The sequence below is a fragment of the Verruconis gallopava genome (genome assembly GCF_000836295.1).
Source record: "Verruconis gallopava strain CBS 43764 unplaced genomic scaffold supercont1.13, whole genome shotgun sequence".
In the NCBI taxonomy this organism is placed as follows: Eukaryota; Fungi; Ascomycota; class Dothideomycetes; order Venturiales; family Sympoventuriaceae; genus Verruconis; species Verruconis gallopava.
In genome coordinates, this window is record NW_015622149.1 from 328,585 (window position 1) to 341,083 (window position 12,499).

Sequence of the window (12,499 nt, forward strand, 5' to 3'; positions counted from 1 at the left end):
GAGGAATGGAATATAGACTGGGACTTGTTACCGAGGCAAAAATCATAACAGGATGAAGAGAATTTAAAGTCTCAACTGTAGATTTGATACAAAAAGGCACGTACTGCGTCTGGCCGGTGTCCAGACTTTCAATACCCGTCTACGGATGCACAGAGGTCGAGATGGAGCTCGACGTGTAATTTGGAATTATTCCTATACCATCAGATGAATACAATTTGGCACATAATAGGCGTAGCTAAGTGCGCTGAAGCCACTCAATGAAATTTCAGCCCTTTTGCGATTCGCATGACAATCGGTATGCTGTTATCAACGAAATGGTCACAAGGTCTTTGGCTTCGCAGTAGTGAAGGAGACACCACAATGTGAATAAAAACTCAAGAAATAAAATTAAATTAATAAAATTGTAGAAGCGAGCAGTTCCCTATAAGCCTTGAGTTACACTATTTTTATACTCAACCATCCATTGCGTAATGGATATGCGTTTCACGGTTACTTTAATGGATATGATTAAACCATAGAAGTTTTGACTTTTAACTTGGTTGACACCGCAGCCGATTGAGGCCCAATAGACTTGATATTTGATATGTTACGTAGGTTTCATCAGCCCAACGCCTTCTGGACCTCCTCCTTGTACTCGGTCCTCCAGCGCGAAAGAGGCAGCCTTCCCTCAATGATATCTCCAGTAGCCCAGGCCATGCGTTTACGATCGGTCTCCTCCGAGACGTCGTTGTCGGGACAAATGACGTAGAATTTACCCTCGCTCATCTTTTGGTAAAGGTAGTCGGCGACCTGGTCAGGCCACCACGCGCCCTCAGGCTTTTCTTTGCTCGTCCCTGGAGTGTTGCCGCTCTAAACATGAATTAGCATGCTGTTCGTAGCACATGAGCCCCAAAAACTAGACTTACAAGCCCAGTGTATGTCCATCCGGGGACCTGCGCGAACAGTCAGCTCCAATGTTCGCATCTTAAACGGCGGGCGGAGATGACAAAGCCAAAGATCTAGCGAGGGGTCATGCTCACCAAGAGATGTACACTCGTTCCTGTATCACGGAGGTCCCATGACAAATGCTCTGCCAGAGTCTTCACGGCGGACTTGGATGCATTGTAGGCAACATTCCCTGGAGGATTTGTAATACCCTGCTTTGAACCGGTAATTACAATGGCCACTGGCTTCTTCTCTGATGATATGCTAGGAACGAACGTGTTTAAGCCATTCACCTGAATCTTATGTTAGCCCATGCATTCTATGGATGTTGAAAGCATAGGGCAAAATCCTTATTCCCACCGGGAAGGATGTTTTGAAATCAACCCCGCATGGGAAAGACGATGACCCACCACGCCAAAGAAGTTGACATCAAAGATCTAGGTTCTCTGTTAGCCTGTCACAGGCAATTCAAACGAGTTCATCTGCTATCAAGAAGTACCTTACGGAAATACTCCGAGTCGCCGTAGGTGCCCTTCAAGCCAATGCCAGAATTCAGCATGAGAAAGTCTGGCGCCCCGCCAATTTTTGTTTTCAACTCGCTCCACGCCTCTGGACTCGTAACGTCCATTTCATAATAGTCTGCGTCTTCCAACTTCGTTTTTGCATGCTTGATGTACTCTGGGTTGCTGTCCACTATGCTCACTTTCATCTGGTGCTTGCGACAAAGCTGTGCAACGGCAAAGCCAATTCCGTTGGCTCCGCCTGACGACGGTCAGATGCAACCTCGAGGAAGAGGCGGAGTCACGATGACATACCGGTAATAAGTGCAGTTCTGCCAGACGCAAATACGGAAGCGGGAGACATTTTGAAATGTTGAGGAAACTAAATTTTAAGGTGCGCTCGTCAAAGACGAGATTTCTTATGTTTTGGCTTAACTCCGAGATGCTTCGGCACAGGAGTTAAGTGATGACGTCGATCAGTCTTACGTGAACTTCGACGATGAATCGCAATTTGCGAGCGTCTTCCAGCTTACAGTGGGCGTGAGATGGCAAAAGATGAAGATGATGCGAAAGGCAAAATCCAAGAAGGAGATGAAGCAGAGGAAATCGAACGAGAACAAGCAAAATGGCACATGAGTAACAGGCACACGATATGCAACGGCGTGGATTCGTCCCATTCTTCTAGGGAGAGGTATGTATTCACCTCTTGACGAGACGATATTCCTCCCTCCTGTTGTTTCTTTCACGATGGGAGTGTAACAAACGAATTCATACACACCATCTATTTGTTCGTGACAGGCAAACCCATCTCTTGAGCTCGGTCATAGCGAATGACCGTTTGGTATCAAAGCACTTTTGGAAGCACAGTCAGCCTCATCTTCCTCCTAACAAGACAGAGCTCTTCACGCTTGATTTAAGTAAAACCAGAAATTCTGTGAGACTTTTTGCCCGTGCCTTAAGGCTCAAGATCTAGACAGAGTGGTGGTACAGGCCAGCGGAACGACTCGTCCTTGTGTTCGTGCGCAAGCTCAGGAATCATGGATAGAGCTTCATTCGGGTTCTTGGAGAGAGATTGGAAGTCAATTTGCGCGGTCATTGCATGAAAAACGTGGCTCATATGACTTTGCGCCTAAATTAACCTGCGTACGAGCCATGAACTTGTACGGGCAGCGTCCGCCTCTGGTGCAAGAGGTGCCTCGACAGTTCTTTTCACAATCATTCACATTACTCCTTCAAGATGAAGGTTGGGTCCACGATGTCTTCACATAAGCATGGCGGCCAAATCCATGGCCACGATCCTGCTATATGCAGAGCATAACCGTTGAACACCCGCGAGGCGTGCACTGCAGATCGTTTAGGTGCGAACACTCGTTTCTTCGGACGCCTAGAGCAGATCCGCAGAAGTATCGGGTCAAGCTGCGCAATCACGCTGTATCCGTAGGTACCTACAAGTACATGTTGCCTCTGCGCGGGCGAATCGGAGGTCCTCGCAAGAGCGCATGGCAGTGTAGCACAGCAAGAGGCGCAACAATGGTGGCCATGATGAAGGACATCAAAACCCCGCAAACTGGGATCAATGGCCAACAATACCCACTTGATTGGCTTGCATGTCGTGCATGATGAAATGATTGGGATTGGCTGTCCCGACTTCTTCCTTCAGCGGAGAGAAAACGGCCGTCCCACCGGTGGAGGGGCAACCTCGTTCAGCTACATGTATACTGCTTGACCGCGGCGCGACCAACGTCCCGAATTCGTGACACTCTATGCGCGTCAATTGCTGCTGCTCATTGTGCAGAACAGATTCGACCCTTCTGCGACATACCTCCTCTGCTGTCCAATTACGCGGCGAACCACCGCGCAAAGCGTCATTGATCCTCTTTGCCTGTACCTGCATCGACTTCAGTGCGTGAACACCGAACAAACCCACTCGGCCCACGATCTACAATACACGACAGGCAAAGCCTACCATACAATTTCTCACACATCACCGCCGAATACGAGCTGCGAGCACTTGACGCGCTGGGTTGTGACTCACAGCGGTACCGTCCACTTTCGATCTTAATCACGCATTTGCCCCCGCTTCCAGGACGCGCACACACACAGACACACAACGCGAAAATTCATCAATACAGGGAGTGCAAGAGGCAACATTCATCGCAAGGTTCTTCTTGACCTTCGCGAACTTTTTTCCCTTCTATATTCTCCAACGTTGGAGTCGTTTCCAGCTTCGGCACAAGGACACCTTTAAACAGGCTTTGATCCCACGTACGGAGGTCATAGCGAGGTGTTGGACTGCCTAGAAGCAAGCGAGAGACTCCTCACCTAATTCTTATGAGCGGCTATCTCTGGAAGTTCTACCTTGAAGATGACGTCGAGAACTTTCGGCGTGTCCTGCTGGAATCTGGGTATACCACCCGTTCCGGTGGCGCAACACTCAAGGGTCATACCGGCGCGAAGGACACCATAGGCCTGGGTATAGGGAGCCCCGGAAGCTTCGGGACAAGTCCTTCGTTGGTCGTAAAGGGCAAGAAGGATGTTGACCCGGCGCTAGGACACGGCAGCTTGACGCTGACAAGGGCGGATGTCAACTATCGCGACCCTATGGGTCGGACACTTTTGCATCTTGCAGCGTCGTCGAAATCGCAAAATGCGTATGAATTCGCATCTGCACTCCTCGGACATCCCTTGACCGATATATATGTGCAAGACGCTGAAAATGCGTGGACGGCCTTGCACCGCGCCTTCTACGCCGGAAACCTGGCTATCGCACATAACATAATACTGCGCGATCGCCAGGATGCGCTTGGCCACGGCTCTGGGCAGATCCATCAGCTTGCGGGAGGCCTAATCAAGATCAAAGATATGGAAGGGAATGGTCCGTTCGATCTTTTCGAGATGACCCTGCAAGGCAAGATGACCAACACGATTCACCTGCGGCATCACCCAAGCGCAAACGATGACAGCGACGATGAATCGATGCCGGGGATGATCGCTGAGGACAAAGCCCGGGGTAGCCTCATCTCGTATACGAATCTGCAAGGCGATGAAATGTTCACCTTCGGCAGCAACCAGAATATCACTCTTGGTTTTGGTGACGAAGATGATCGTCACAATCCTGAGCGCATCAGCCTTCGACGTCCTGACCATCTATATTTTGAGGCATATCAAGAATACGTCAAGTCACTAAGCTCACACTGGGCAGGTGGCGACCTGTCGAAATCGAGTATCATACAGCCTGTCTTTGTCACTGATTTGCCTTCGGTAATCAGAAACAAACCCATTCGTATTCAAAATGTGCACATGTCGAAATTGCACTCGGCGGTCTTGACCGACGATCCAAAGTCAAATCTACATGTTTGCGGTCATGGCCAAGGTGGTCGTCTTGGATTGGGCGACGAACGAACTCGATTTCAATTTGTCTGTGTCGATGGCGGCGCAATCGCGAACAAGAAGATTGCAGCCGTTGCACTGGGACAAAATCATACTGTTGCTCTTTCCGACCAGGGAGAAGTCTTTACGTGGGGTAGCAATGACTGTGGGCAGCTGGGCTATGACCTACCAAAATCCCCTGGACGCGATGAAGAAGCTATTCAAACGTCGCCGAGACGTATATTTGGCCCTTTGAAGAAAGAGACAGTTATTGGGATTGCAGCATCTCGGATTCATTCTGTGGCCTACACGGAGACCGCTTTGTACACGTGGGGTAAAAATGAAGGCCAGCTAGGAATAGTGCATTCGGAATCTCGATCGACGAAGATACAGGCCGTACCGCGTGACGTTGCGGCATCTCGTTTCTCATCACCAATCGCATCTGTGTCTGCCATCGACCGTGCCACGACGGTACTTCTCGAGAGCCGAGAAGTGATCGTGTTCGCCCACTACATTTATATCAAGGTTGACTTTCATCTTTACGGCTTCGACAATTATTTCTTGAAGTCCAGCTTCATGACTACAAAGTATGACGCTACACCAAACCGCATTTGCAAGATCGTTTCCGCTGGTGACACGATATGTGCGCTTTCAACGTCTGGCCAGGTTTACACTGTGACGGTCAGCGAGCCACCAGGATTACAGAATAATGAAGCCTCGACTACCAATCCAAAACTTGGATCTAAGAATGCGCTCTCGACCCCAGTTCGTGTCTGGTCAAACAAGAAGGCCCATTTGTCAGCTCGAGATGTTGACATTGATCAGAGCGGCTCCATCATCATTGTAACCCAAGCTGGCAGTGTTTGGAGGCGGGTGAAGCGGGCAAAAATCAAGGACGCAACGGCCGTAGGATCTGGCGAAAATAAGCCCAAGGACTTCAAGTTCTCTCGCATACCTGGCCTCACACGTGTCACTGCTGTCAGAGCCTCTGGATTTGGCGCATATGCCGCAATTCGGGAAGATTGCCAACAAATGCGTAACGAGATTAAGATATCGCCATCCACGCTGCTAAATGATTTGTGGCCGCTTGTACCATTCAAACCATTTCGTACAGCTTACGAATCCTCTCCTAGCCTCCAGAAAAGGGATCTCATCGATTTAGTGCTCATATCCAAAGATCCAGATGCAGATATTCAATCAATACTTCATCCGCGCGACGCCCCAATCTTACCTTACGACTTGCTTCTGTGCTCGACGACATCTGAAATTGAGATTCCAATACATCAATTTATCATAACAGCAAGAAGTAAGATTATTCGAACAGCGCTAGAGGAGCTTAATCTCTTCGAACAATTCACCATTCCAGATGTCCTCGTCGTCAAGCGAGGCGAAGATGGGCTCACGCGGGTTATCTTTCAAGGGGCAGATGTCGTTACTTTGTTCAATCTTGCGCTATATTTCTACAGTGATTCGCTTGCTCCTGTTTGGACTCGTCCACCTCAACAGCAGATGGCTTTCCGTTACCGCCAGGTTCGCGCAGAGCTTCAAAGGATCGCAAACAAGCTTGAGATGAATTATCTCGAATCAGCTCTAAAGCGACTTATATTACCGGCATCGACACTTCACCGTGATATGGAGCTTGCTTTCGCCGATGCTTCGTTTTTCGAGAATGCAGACATTGTCGTAGACTTGGCAAACGGCGAGGAGGCATGGGTGCACGGTGCATTAATCTGTCAGAGATGTCCATTTTTCGAAGGTCTCTTTAGAGGGCGTACCGGCGGACAGTGGCTTTCCGAACGACGCGGAAAGCTACAAAAACCTGAGGATGCCATTCGCGTTGATCTTCGTAATATCTCGCAAGATGTGTTCCAAAAAGTGCTCCGTCATATTTATGCCGGTACAGGGGCAGAGCTCTTCGACGACGTTGTTGAGGATGGCCTGGATGAATTTCTTGATTCAGTACTGGATGTCATGTCGGCTGCAAATGAGCTTATGCTTGATCGACTTTCGGAGGTCTGTCAACAGGTCATCGGTCGCTATGGTGAGTTCTTCGAGAATTTTTATTTGCCAGAGTACTAATTATCTTAGTTACCACACGTAATGTCTGTCAGCTGCTCAACGCTATTGCGCCTTGCTCTGTAACATCGTTCAAGGATAAGGCGTTGGAGTACATCTGCTACAACCTCGAAGCCGTTTTGCAGCATGGGTAAGGCTTTTTCCAATTCCACCTTCTGAGAAGCCCTGTTGACAGAAGAGCCAGTCATCTTGAAGAACTTGACGAGGACTTATTCTACGACTTGGACGAGACGGCTACTCGTTTGCAAGTTGATTGTTCAATTATGTCCCGAACTGGGCAGCAAGAGGAGCATATTCGGCGGAAATATCCTGACCTGGAGAAGCGCATTGAACAAGAACGACGGGCGAAAATTGATACAATAGTGCTGTTCAACAAATATGGCGAAGTCGACCCTCGAGCACCGGCCTCGTTCAAAGCAGGAAGCTTCCATCGCGCAGATGAGATGCCAAAGTCTACTCCATCGCGAAGGAGATCTTCGAGCCACATGCCACAATCGCCAAGTCCCGGTGCGACTCCGGAATTAAAAGGCAAATCTTCGGTTAACGATTTGATGTTTGCTATGGATGATGACGACGAAGACCATAAAATGTCGTCTGGCTCATTCAAGGATAAGATAACTGCTGTGCTGCCACATCAACCCCTCGCAACATCAGCATCGAGTCCATGGGGCGAGACTTCAAAAAAACCTGTGCCGTTTAGTTTTTCACCCGATGCTGGTATGTCGACCTCGTCACGAGAACCTGGGAAGCCGTGGGGTGCAGCACCTCTGCCATCAGCGAGGCTTGACTTGAAGGAGATCATGCAGCAGGCTGCGAGCAGCCGAACATCAAACTTGTCGGCAGGTCTTGCTGCCGCAAAATCCAATGCTCCTCCCGCCCTTCCATCATGCTCATTTACCAATAAAATATCACAAAAGGAGCGTAAAAGGCAACAACAACAGCTTCAGCAACTTTCCAAGAGCGACTCGTTGAATGTTCAAAGCACTGGAAAGTCTACAGGAACTACGAGCTCTCCTTGGCAGACAGTGAACCAACGAACCAAGGCAGCATCGCGAACATCTTCGGGAAGTGCGATTACAGCTCAACCTATTCTCTCTGGTCCCAAAGCGCCTCAAATGACGATGCGTCAGACCATTGCGAATCCTAGCACTCCTGTAAAAGACAAGAATGTTTGGACCGGACAGTCAATCGCTTCACCTTCGAACATGCAAACGCCGTCTTCAACGCAGAATCCCCCCTCTTCACGCATAACGTCGACTCCAAAGAGACCATCAAACACTCCATCGGCAGACAGTCCTGGCTTTGCCATCTCAGACAGACCTGTCACTGTTCAGTCGGTACGCCATGTACCAAAACCTGAACGAACCGTAAGCTCTGAACAACGCAGCTTAGTCGACATATTGTCCGAGCAAGAGATACAAAAACAAGAGATTCGCGACTTTGGTTCGAAACGCAGCTTAACGGAGATCCAACAAGAACAGGAGTTCCAGGAGTGGTGGGACAAAGAAAGTGCCAGAGTGATGGAGCAGGAGGCGGCGGCGGCGGCAAACGCCGCAAAGGCCAAAAGCAAAGGCAGTAGTCGGGGTGGCCGAAGACGTGGTAGAGGCGGAGGTGCAGTTGGAGCTGGTGACGTAGCTGCAGGTGAGCGAAAAAAGATCGGCAACAGAGGTAGGGGAAGAGGCAAGGAGGGCGCAGGTGGTACAGAATCAGCGACGGACGCGACTCACTCCGCTAATCCAGCAAGACGGCCATAATATACGATGTAGACGCCACTTTTTATGATGAGCGTTATGCCATGGGAGACGACATGAGATAGTAATTACACTTTGCATTTGTACTGTAGAACTTGTACATATTTGGTCAGAGCAATCGACCTTGAAAAACTTAGACCCAGCGCTGCTGCTTGTAATTCGCAACCGAGAGGAAGGAATTGGACCGATACCAGTACAGATATACCGATGTTCAAAAAGGATTACCCTTCTCTGAGAGGCCTCCATGCCGAAAATTTGGGGTGGAGTAAGGTCGCCTAGATAGGCACAGCTCTTTGATGCGGACGAAGGACTTGCTTACGAGGTATGTCTTTCTCTGGGGTGGTGATGACGATGATGATGCTCAAGTCAAAATGGAGGATGAAACTCTATAGGGTTATATTACCATCGAGTTTCATTTTCGAACGTGTGACCATCCTAATCGTTAACCAGGCTACGAGAGTTCTTTGGCGAGTGAATGGACTGTACATCCTTGCGTAGATATAGACGTTGCCATACTCGGTCAAATGGACTGGGTCATTTAGGGCATCCAACTCTTGCAACATCCCAAATTTCGCTAACTCTTTGGACGGGCTTTGGGTAGGGCGAAGAACAGGGCTACGTGGAGGGTCCTGAGCCCTGGAGCTTTGGCACGACGACGTCGACGTTTATTCATCAACGTGGACGCCGGCGGCTTGAAACGCCCTTCTCTTCGAACGACAGGAGAACCAGATCTGCAGCATCCCCAAGCGGCCCCTCGAATCCAGACGGAAGATTGCATAATATCCCAAGCATGGATCCTGTTCCGAATCGGCTCCCGTCTGGGTCAGGACGCGGCGTTACGAAACCCGCCCTCGCCCGGCCAAGAAATTAGAAGCCAGAATGATGGGCCAAGGTGGCTAGGACGACGAAGAGAAGCGGCCGGACCCAGTTGAACGTGACCTTGCTCGCGTACCCCGGGGACACATCCTGATCGGCGCACGGGAGACGCAGCTCATGATGTGCACGGAAGCTTCCGCATCGACGTGTGGTGTTTCAGCTGGCATGCTGACGCGCAGAGGATTGGCGTGGCTGCGCACGAGGGCGGCGCTTCCTGGAGCAACAAAGGATGACCGAACATGACACGCGTGGGCGGGTGGTGAGTGTTCCTCGAAAGGCTGACGGAGCTGCACAGAGCGGAGGAGAGAGATAATGCGTGGAGACGGCGGGGGTGGACGGGCTGAAACGGGGGGCGAGCGAGGTGAAAGCTCTGGCCGTTCCCGTTGTCGTGCCGCGCTCGCCAGAGTCCCGTAGCGCGAACGATCAGCGGTAGCCCACAGCACGTTGCGGTTAGTAGCGCAAGCCACACGTGAGATAACGCAGGGTCTCGCGCTCGCTATCGACCGTCTCCACCACAGTTCGAACAGGCACCGCTGCTCTCACATCACCTTGCCTGCTCGCATCCTTTCTGCGCATCCTTCGTCGTTCTGCCAGCGCCGCTCGTACAACATCGATCTCCATCGTCTTCACTCTTTTTCCCCTCTCCCTCCTTCCGCTTGACTTCTTCGAGCTTTCTCGCTGAGTTGCGCAGGGCCGGCCAATCGCCGATCGCACCTCCACAAACAACCACTCCACGCGCCTGCTCGTCCTCCTCGTCCTCCTCCTCCTCCTCCTACTCGTCGGTCCTCCTTCCCTCTCACTTGCAGCATCGCTGTCCGAACGCGACGCTCGCTCTCACCTGGCCCTGACTTCTCCAACATCATCTCTCTAGCACACGCTCATTCAGCTCGCGACACAGAGGCCCGTCACCATGCCTGGAGTCCGTAAGTCTGCTGCTCCCGCCTCCGTTCCCATCAGGGTCCCCGATGGCGATGCACTGCAAGGTTGGTTGCAAGCAATCTATAATGAACAATGCCCCCAACCGCGTAGACGCATTGTCCGCTGCATACCTCATCTCGCCATTTTTCTTGCTTATCTACGGCCTTTGCGTACATAAGCATGCGCGCGACTCATCTGTTCCAATGCATTGATTTCTGCGCAGCGTGTGCCAGCAGAGAAGGTCGTTATACGGATGTTACTGCTGCTGTTGCACCTCCAGAACGGGAACAAATATCATGTCCTGCGAACTGCTTATCATCATGAAGCACCCTCTTCTCAATCGCTCCTTAAATCACCGCCGTGCCAAGAGCAATCCAGGACATGTCAAGTGATACCCATGACTAACAACAATTTGACTCATAGCTCCCGAAGCGATCAACCTCATGAAGAAGACTTTCAAGTCGATCTTCAAAAAGAAGGACAAGAAGAAGACAGAAGAGACACTCGCCGCAGCCCCTGCTGCTGAGCCAACCAAGACCGAAGAGACGAAGCCCACGGAGACGGCTCCCGCCCCTGCTGCTCCAGCTGCTGAGCCCGCTGCCGCTGCACCTGCTGCCGCTGCTGCGCCAGCCGAAGAAGCCAAGCCCGCTGAGCCAGCACCCGCTCCAGAAGCGTCGACGGCCGAAGAGGCAAAACCCGCTGCTGACGGTTTGTTACTCCTTTGGCTCACCCATGCGCTTCTTCAGCGCGTGAATTGCGATGCTGACGTTAGATTATTCTAGCAACACCCGCTCCAACAGCAACTGAAGAGGCTAAGCCAACCGAGCCGGCTCCGGCCCCTGCGACCGAGACACCTGCAGCTGCAGCAGCTCCGGCTCCAGTTCCAGCTGCTGATGAGACTCCTGCGGCGCCCGCGGAAGCCCCGAAGCCCGCCACTGAGGGTATGTCTGCAACATCTGGCCCCTTGGCCGACAACCCGGAGTTGGCTGCCCCCACCGAAACCAAGGCATAGACGCGATGGTTCTTCAAGTTTCCGCACGACCTCTGTTCTACACGCCCGAGCATGCAACACGAATAAAAAACTTATGTTGGGATGAGGTAAGTCGGAGGGGTCAACGAATCCCCCTCTCCGGCTCGCACCGCGTTGGCGAAAGGGGGATGATGCGTCTGCGGATCATGACTTGAAAGTGCTGAAGGACGATTCGATGCTTATTTGAAGTTTTCTTTTCTCTATTTGTGGCTTCCAATCTTCTCGCTTTCACACTACCCTTTTTGGTTTTTTGGCCGTGTCTGTGGTCGGGGGCGGTGGTGTGTCCCACCGAATACGCAAAACCAACAAACACGACCCCTTCCGTTTATCCACCTACACGAACCCACAAACATGCTCGCACCAGTACGCACGCGCATGTACACGCACAACATGCAAACCGACCACCCGGCATGCTAGATTCTTGCGCGTTTCAAACAGGGAAAAGGAAGGAGCAAACTCTCACATTCGTGCAATGTGTTGGCGTGGATCGAGCGCGAGGCGACTTTGACCGGGCGTATACTTAATATGGTCGTTACTTGCGTGCAGTGGCTTTATATATACCCCCCAATGGAGTGCGACTGTTAATTCTACAAACTTTGAACATAAAGCACGTCGTCTCTCTCTTGCTGTCTTTCCCTCGTTTTTTTTGGTCTCAGAAAGCTTCTGACCTGCACCAAAGAATGAGCCACTCGAATCGACGGATAGTGGAATACCACGTGGGTTCATGTCAATTAACCAGCGTTCCAGGTGCTGTCGGTGTGTGTTGGTCTTTTTCTCCCCACGCCAAACAAATGAAATGTGCTGCTGCCAGTCTCGAGTAGACTGACTCGGCTGACATGTGTGCTGCGTGCTATTTGCTTTTTACGACTCTAGTTGCTAAACGGGCTAAATATGCAGTAACTTTTTTTTTATCTTTACTTTTTCCTTTTCTCCATTCCCAAATGAGGCTCTCTGACAGGCAGATCAACCGATGGTCAGGTTCGGGGACGGGCATAGAAAAGGGTTCATACCCACCCAGGCAGAACATTACAACAGTAGAAACAGAACTCTAACTG

The 12,499-nt window shown here is 50.9% G+C and overlaps 3 protein-coding genes across 4 annotated transcripts; 2 read left to right on the forward strand and 1 right to left on the reverse strand.

Moving 5' to 3' along the window:
* Positions 1 to 373: 373 nt before the first annotated feature.
* PV09_04597 (uncharacterized protein) lies at positions 374 to 2,009 on the reverse strand. Its single transcript, XM_016357970.1, has 6 exons — positions 1,740 to 2,009; positions 1,424 to 1,686; positions 1,335 to 1,361; positions 1,020 to 1,217; positions 906 to 932; positions 374 to 849 (listed from the first exon to the last, which is right to left on the reverse strand). Exons 1-6 carry the CDS (start codon positions 1,786 to 1,788, stop codon positions 601 to 603), a joined length of 813 nt encoding a protein of 270 aa, XP_016214172.1. The 5' UTR covers positions 1,789 to 2,009; the 3' UTR covers positions 374 to 600.
* Positions 2,010 to 3,151: 1,142 nt separating this feature from the next.
* On the forward strand, positions 3,152 to 8,803 carry PV09_04598 (uncharacterized protein). The gene is made up of 3 exons (XM_016357971.1): positions 3,152 to 6,834; positions 6,882 to 6,999; positions 7,054 to 8,803. The coding sequence occupies exons 1-3, from the start codon at positions 3,756 to 3,758 to the stop codon at positions 8,621 to 8,623; spliced, it is 4,767 nt and encodes a 1,588-aa protein (XP_016214173.1). The 5' UTR covers positions 3,152 to 3,755; the 3' UTR covers positions 8,624 to 8,803.
* A 1,218-nt stretch (positions 8,804 to 10,021) lies between these two features.
* PV09_04599 lies at positions 10,022 to 12,354 on the forward strand. Of its 2 annotated transcripts, XM_016357972.1 has the most exons (3): positions 10,022 to 10,419; positions 10,838 to 11,122; positions 11,197 to 12,354. In XM_016357972.1, the coding sequence occupies exons 1-3, from the start codon at positions 10,407 to 10,409 to the stop codon at positions 11,424 to 11,426; spliced, it is 528 nt and encodes a 175-aa protein (XP_016214174.1). In that variant the 5' UTR covers positions 10,022 to 10,406; the 3' UTR covers positions 11,427 to 12,354. The 2 variants fall into 2 exon arrangements, with proteins under 2 accessions (XP_016214174.1, XP_016214175.1); XM_016357973.1 differs by having other exon boundaries at positions 10,022 to 11,122.
* The last annotated feature ends 145 nt before the right edge of the window (positions 12,355 to 12,499 follow it).

Excerpts from the sequence above, each read along its gene's own strand:
- PV09_04597 (XM_016357970.1), bottom strand. The coding sequence starts at position 1,788 with ATGTCTCCCGCTTCCGTATTTGCGTCTGGCAGAACTGCACTTATTACC. Across the intron at positions 1,362-1,423 it reads ACTCGGAGTATTTCCGTAAG|ATCTTTGATGTCAACTTCTT; the intron begins GTACTTCTTGAT and ends CAGAGAACCTAG. Across the intron at positions 1,218-1,334 it reads ATGTCAACTTCTTTGGCGTG|GTGAATGGCTTAAACACGTT; the intron begins GTGGGTCATCGT and ends CATAAGATTCAG.
- PV09_04598 (XM_016357971.1), top strand. The coding sequence starts at position 3,756 with ATGAGCGGCTATCTCTGGAAGTTCTACCTTGAAGATGACGTCGAGAAC. Across the intron at positions 6,835-6,881 it reads ACAGGTCATCGGTCGCTATG|TTACCACACGTAATGTCTGT; the intron begins GTGAGTTCTTCG and ends TAATTATCTTAG. Across the intron at positions 7,000-7,053 it reads GAAGCCGTTTTGCAGCATGG|TCATCTTGAAGAACTTGACG; the intron begins GTAAGGCTTTTT and ends CAGAAGAGCCAG.
- PV09_04599 (XM_016357972.1), top strand. Across the intron at positions 11,123-11,196 it reads GGCAAAACCCGCTGCTGACG|CAACACCCGCTCCAACAGCA; the intron begins GTTTGTTACTCC and ends AGATTATTCTAG.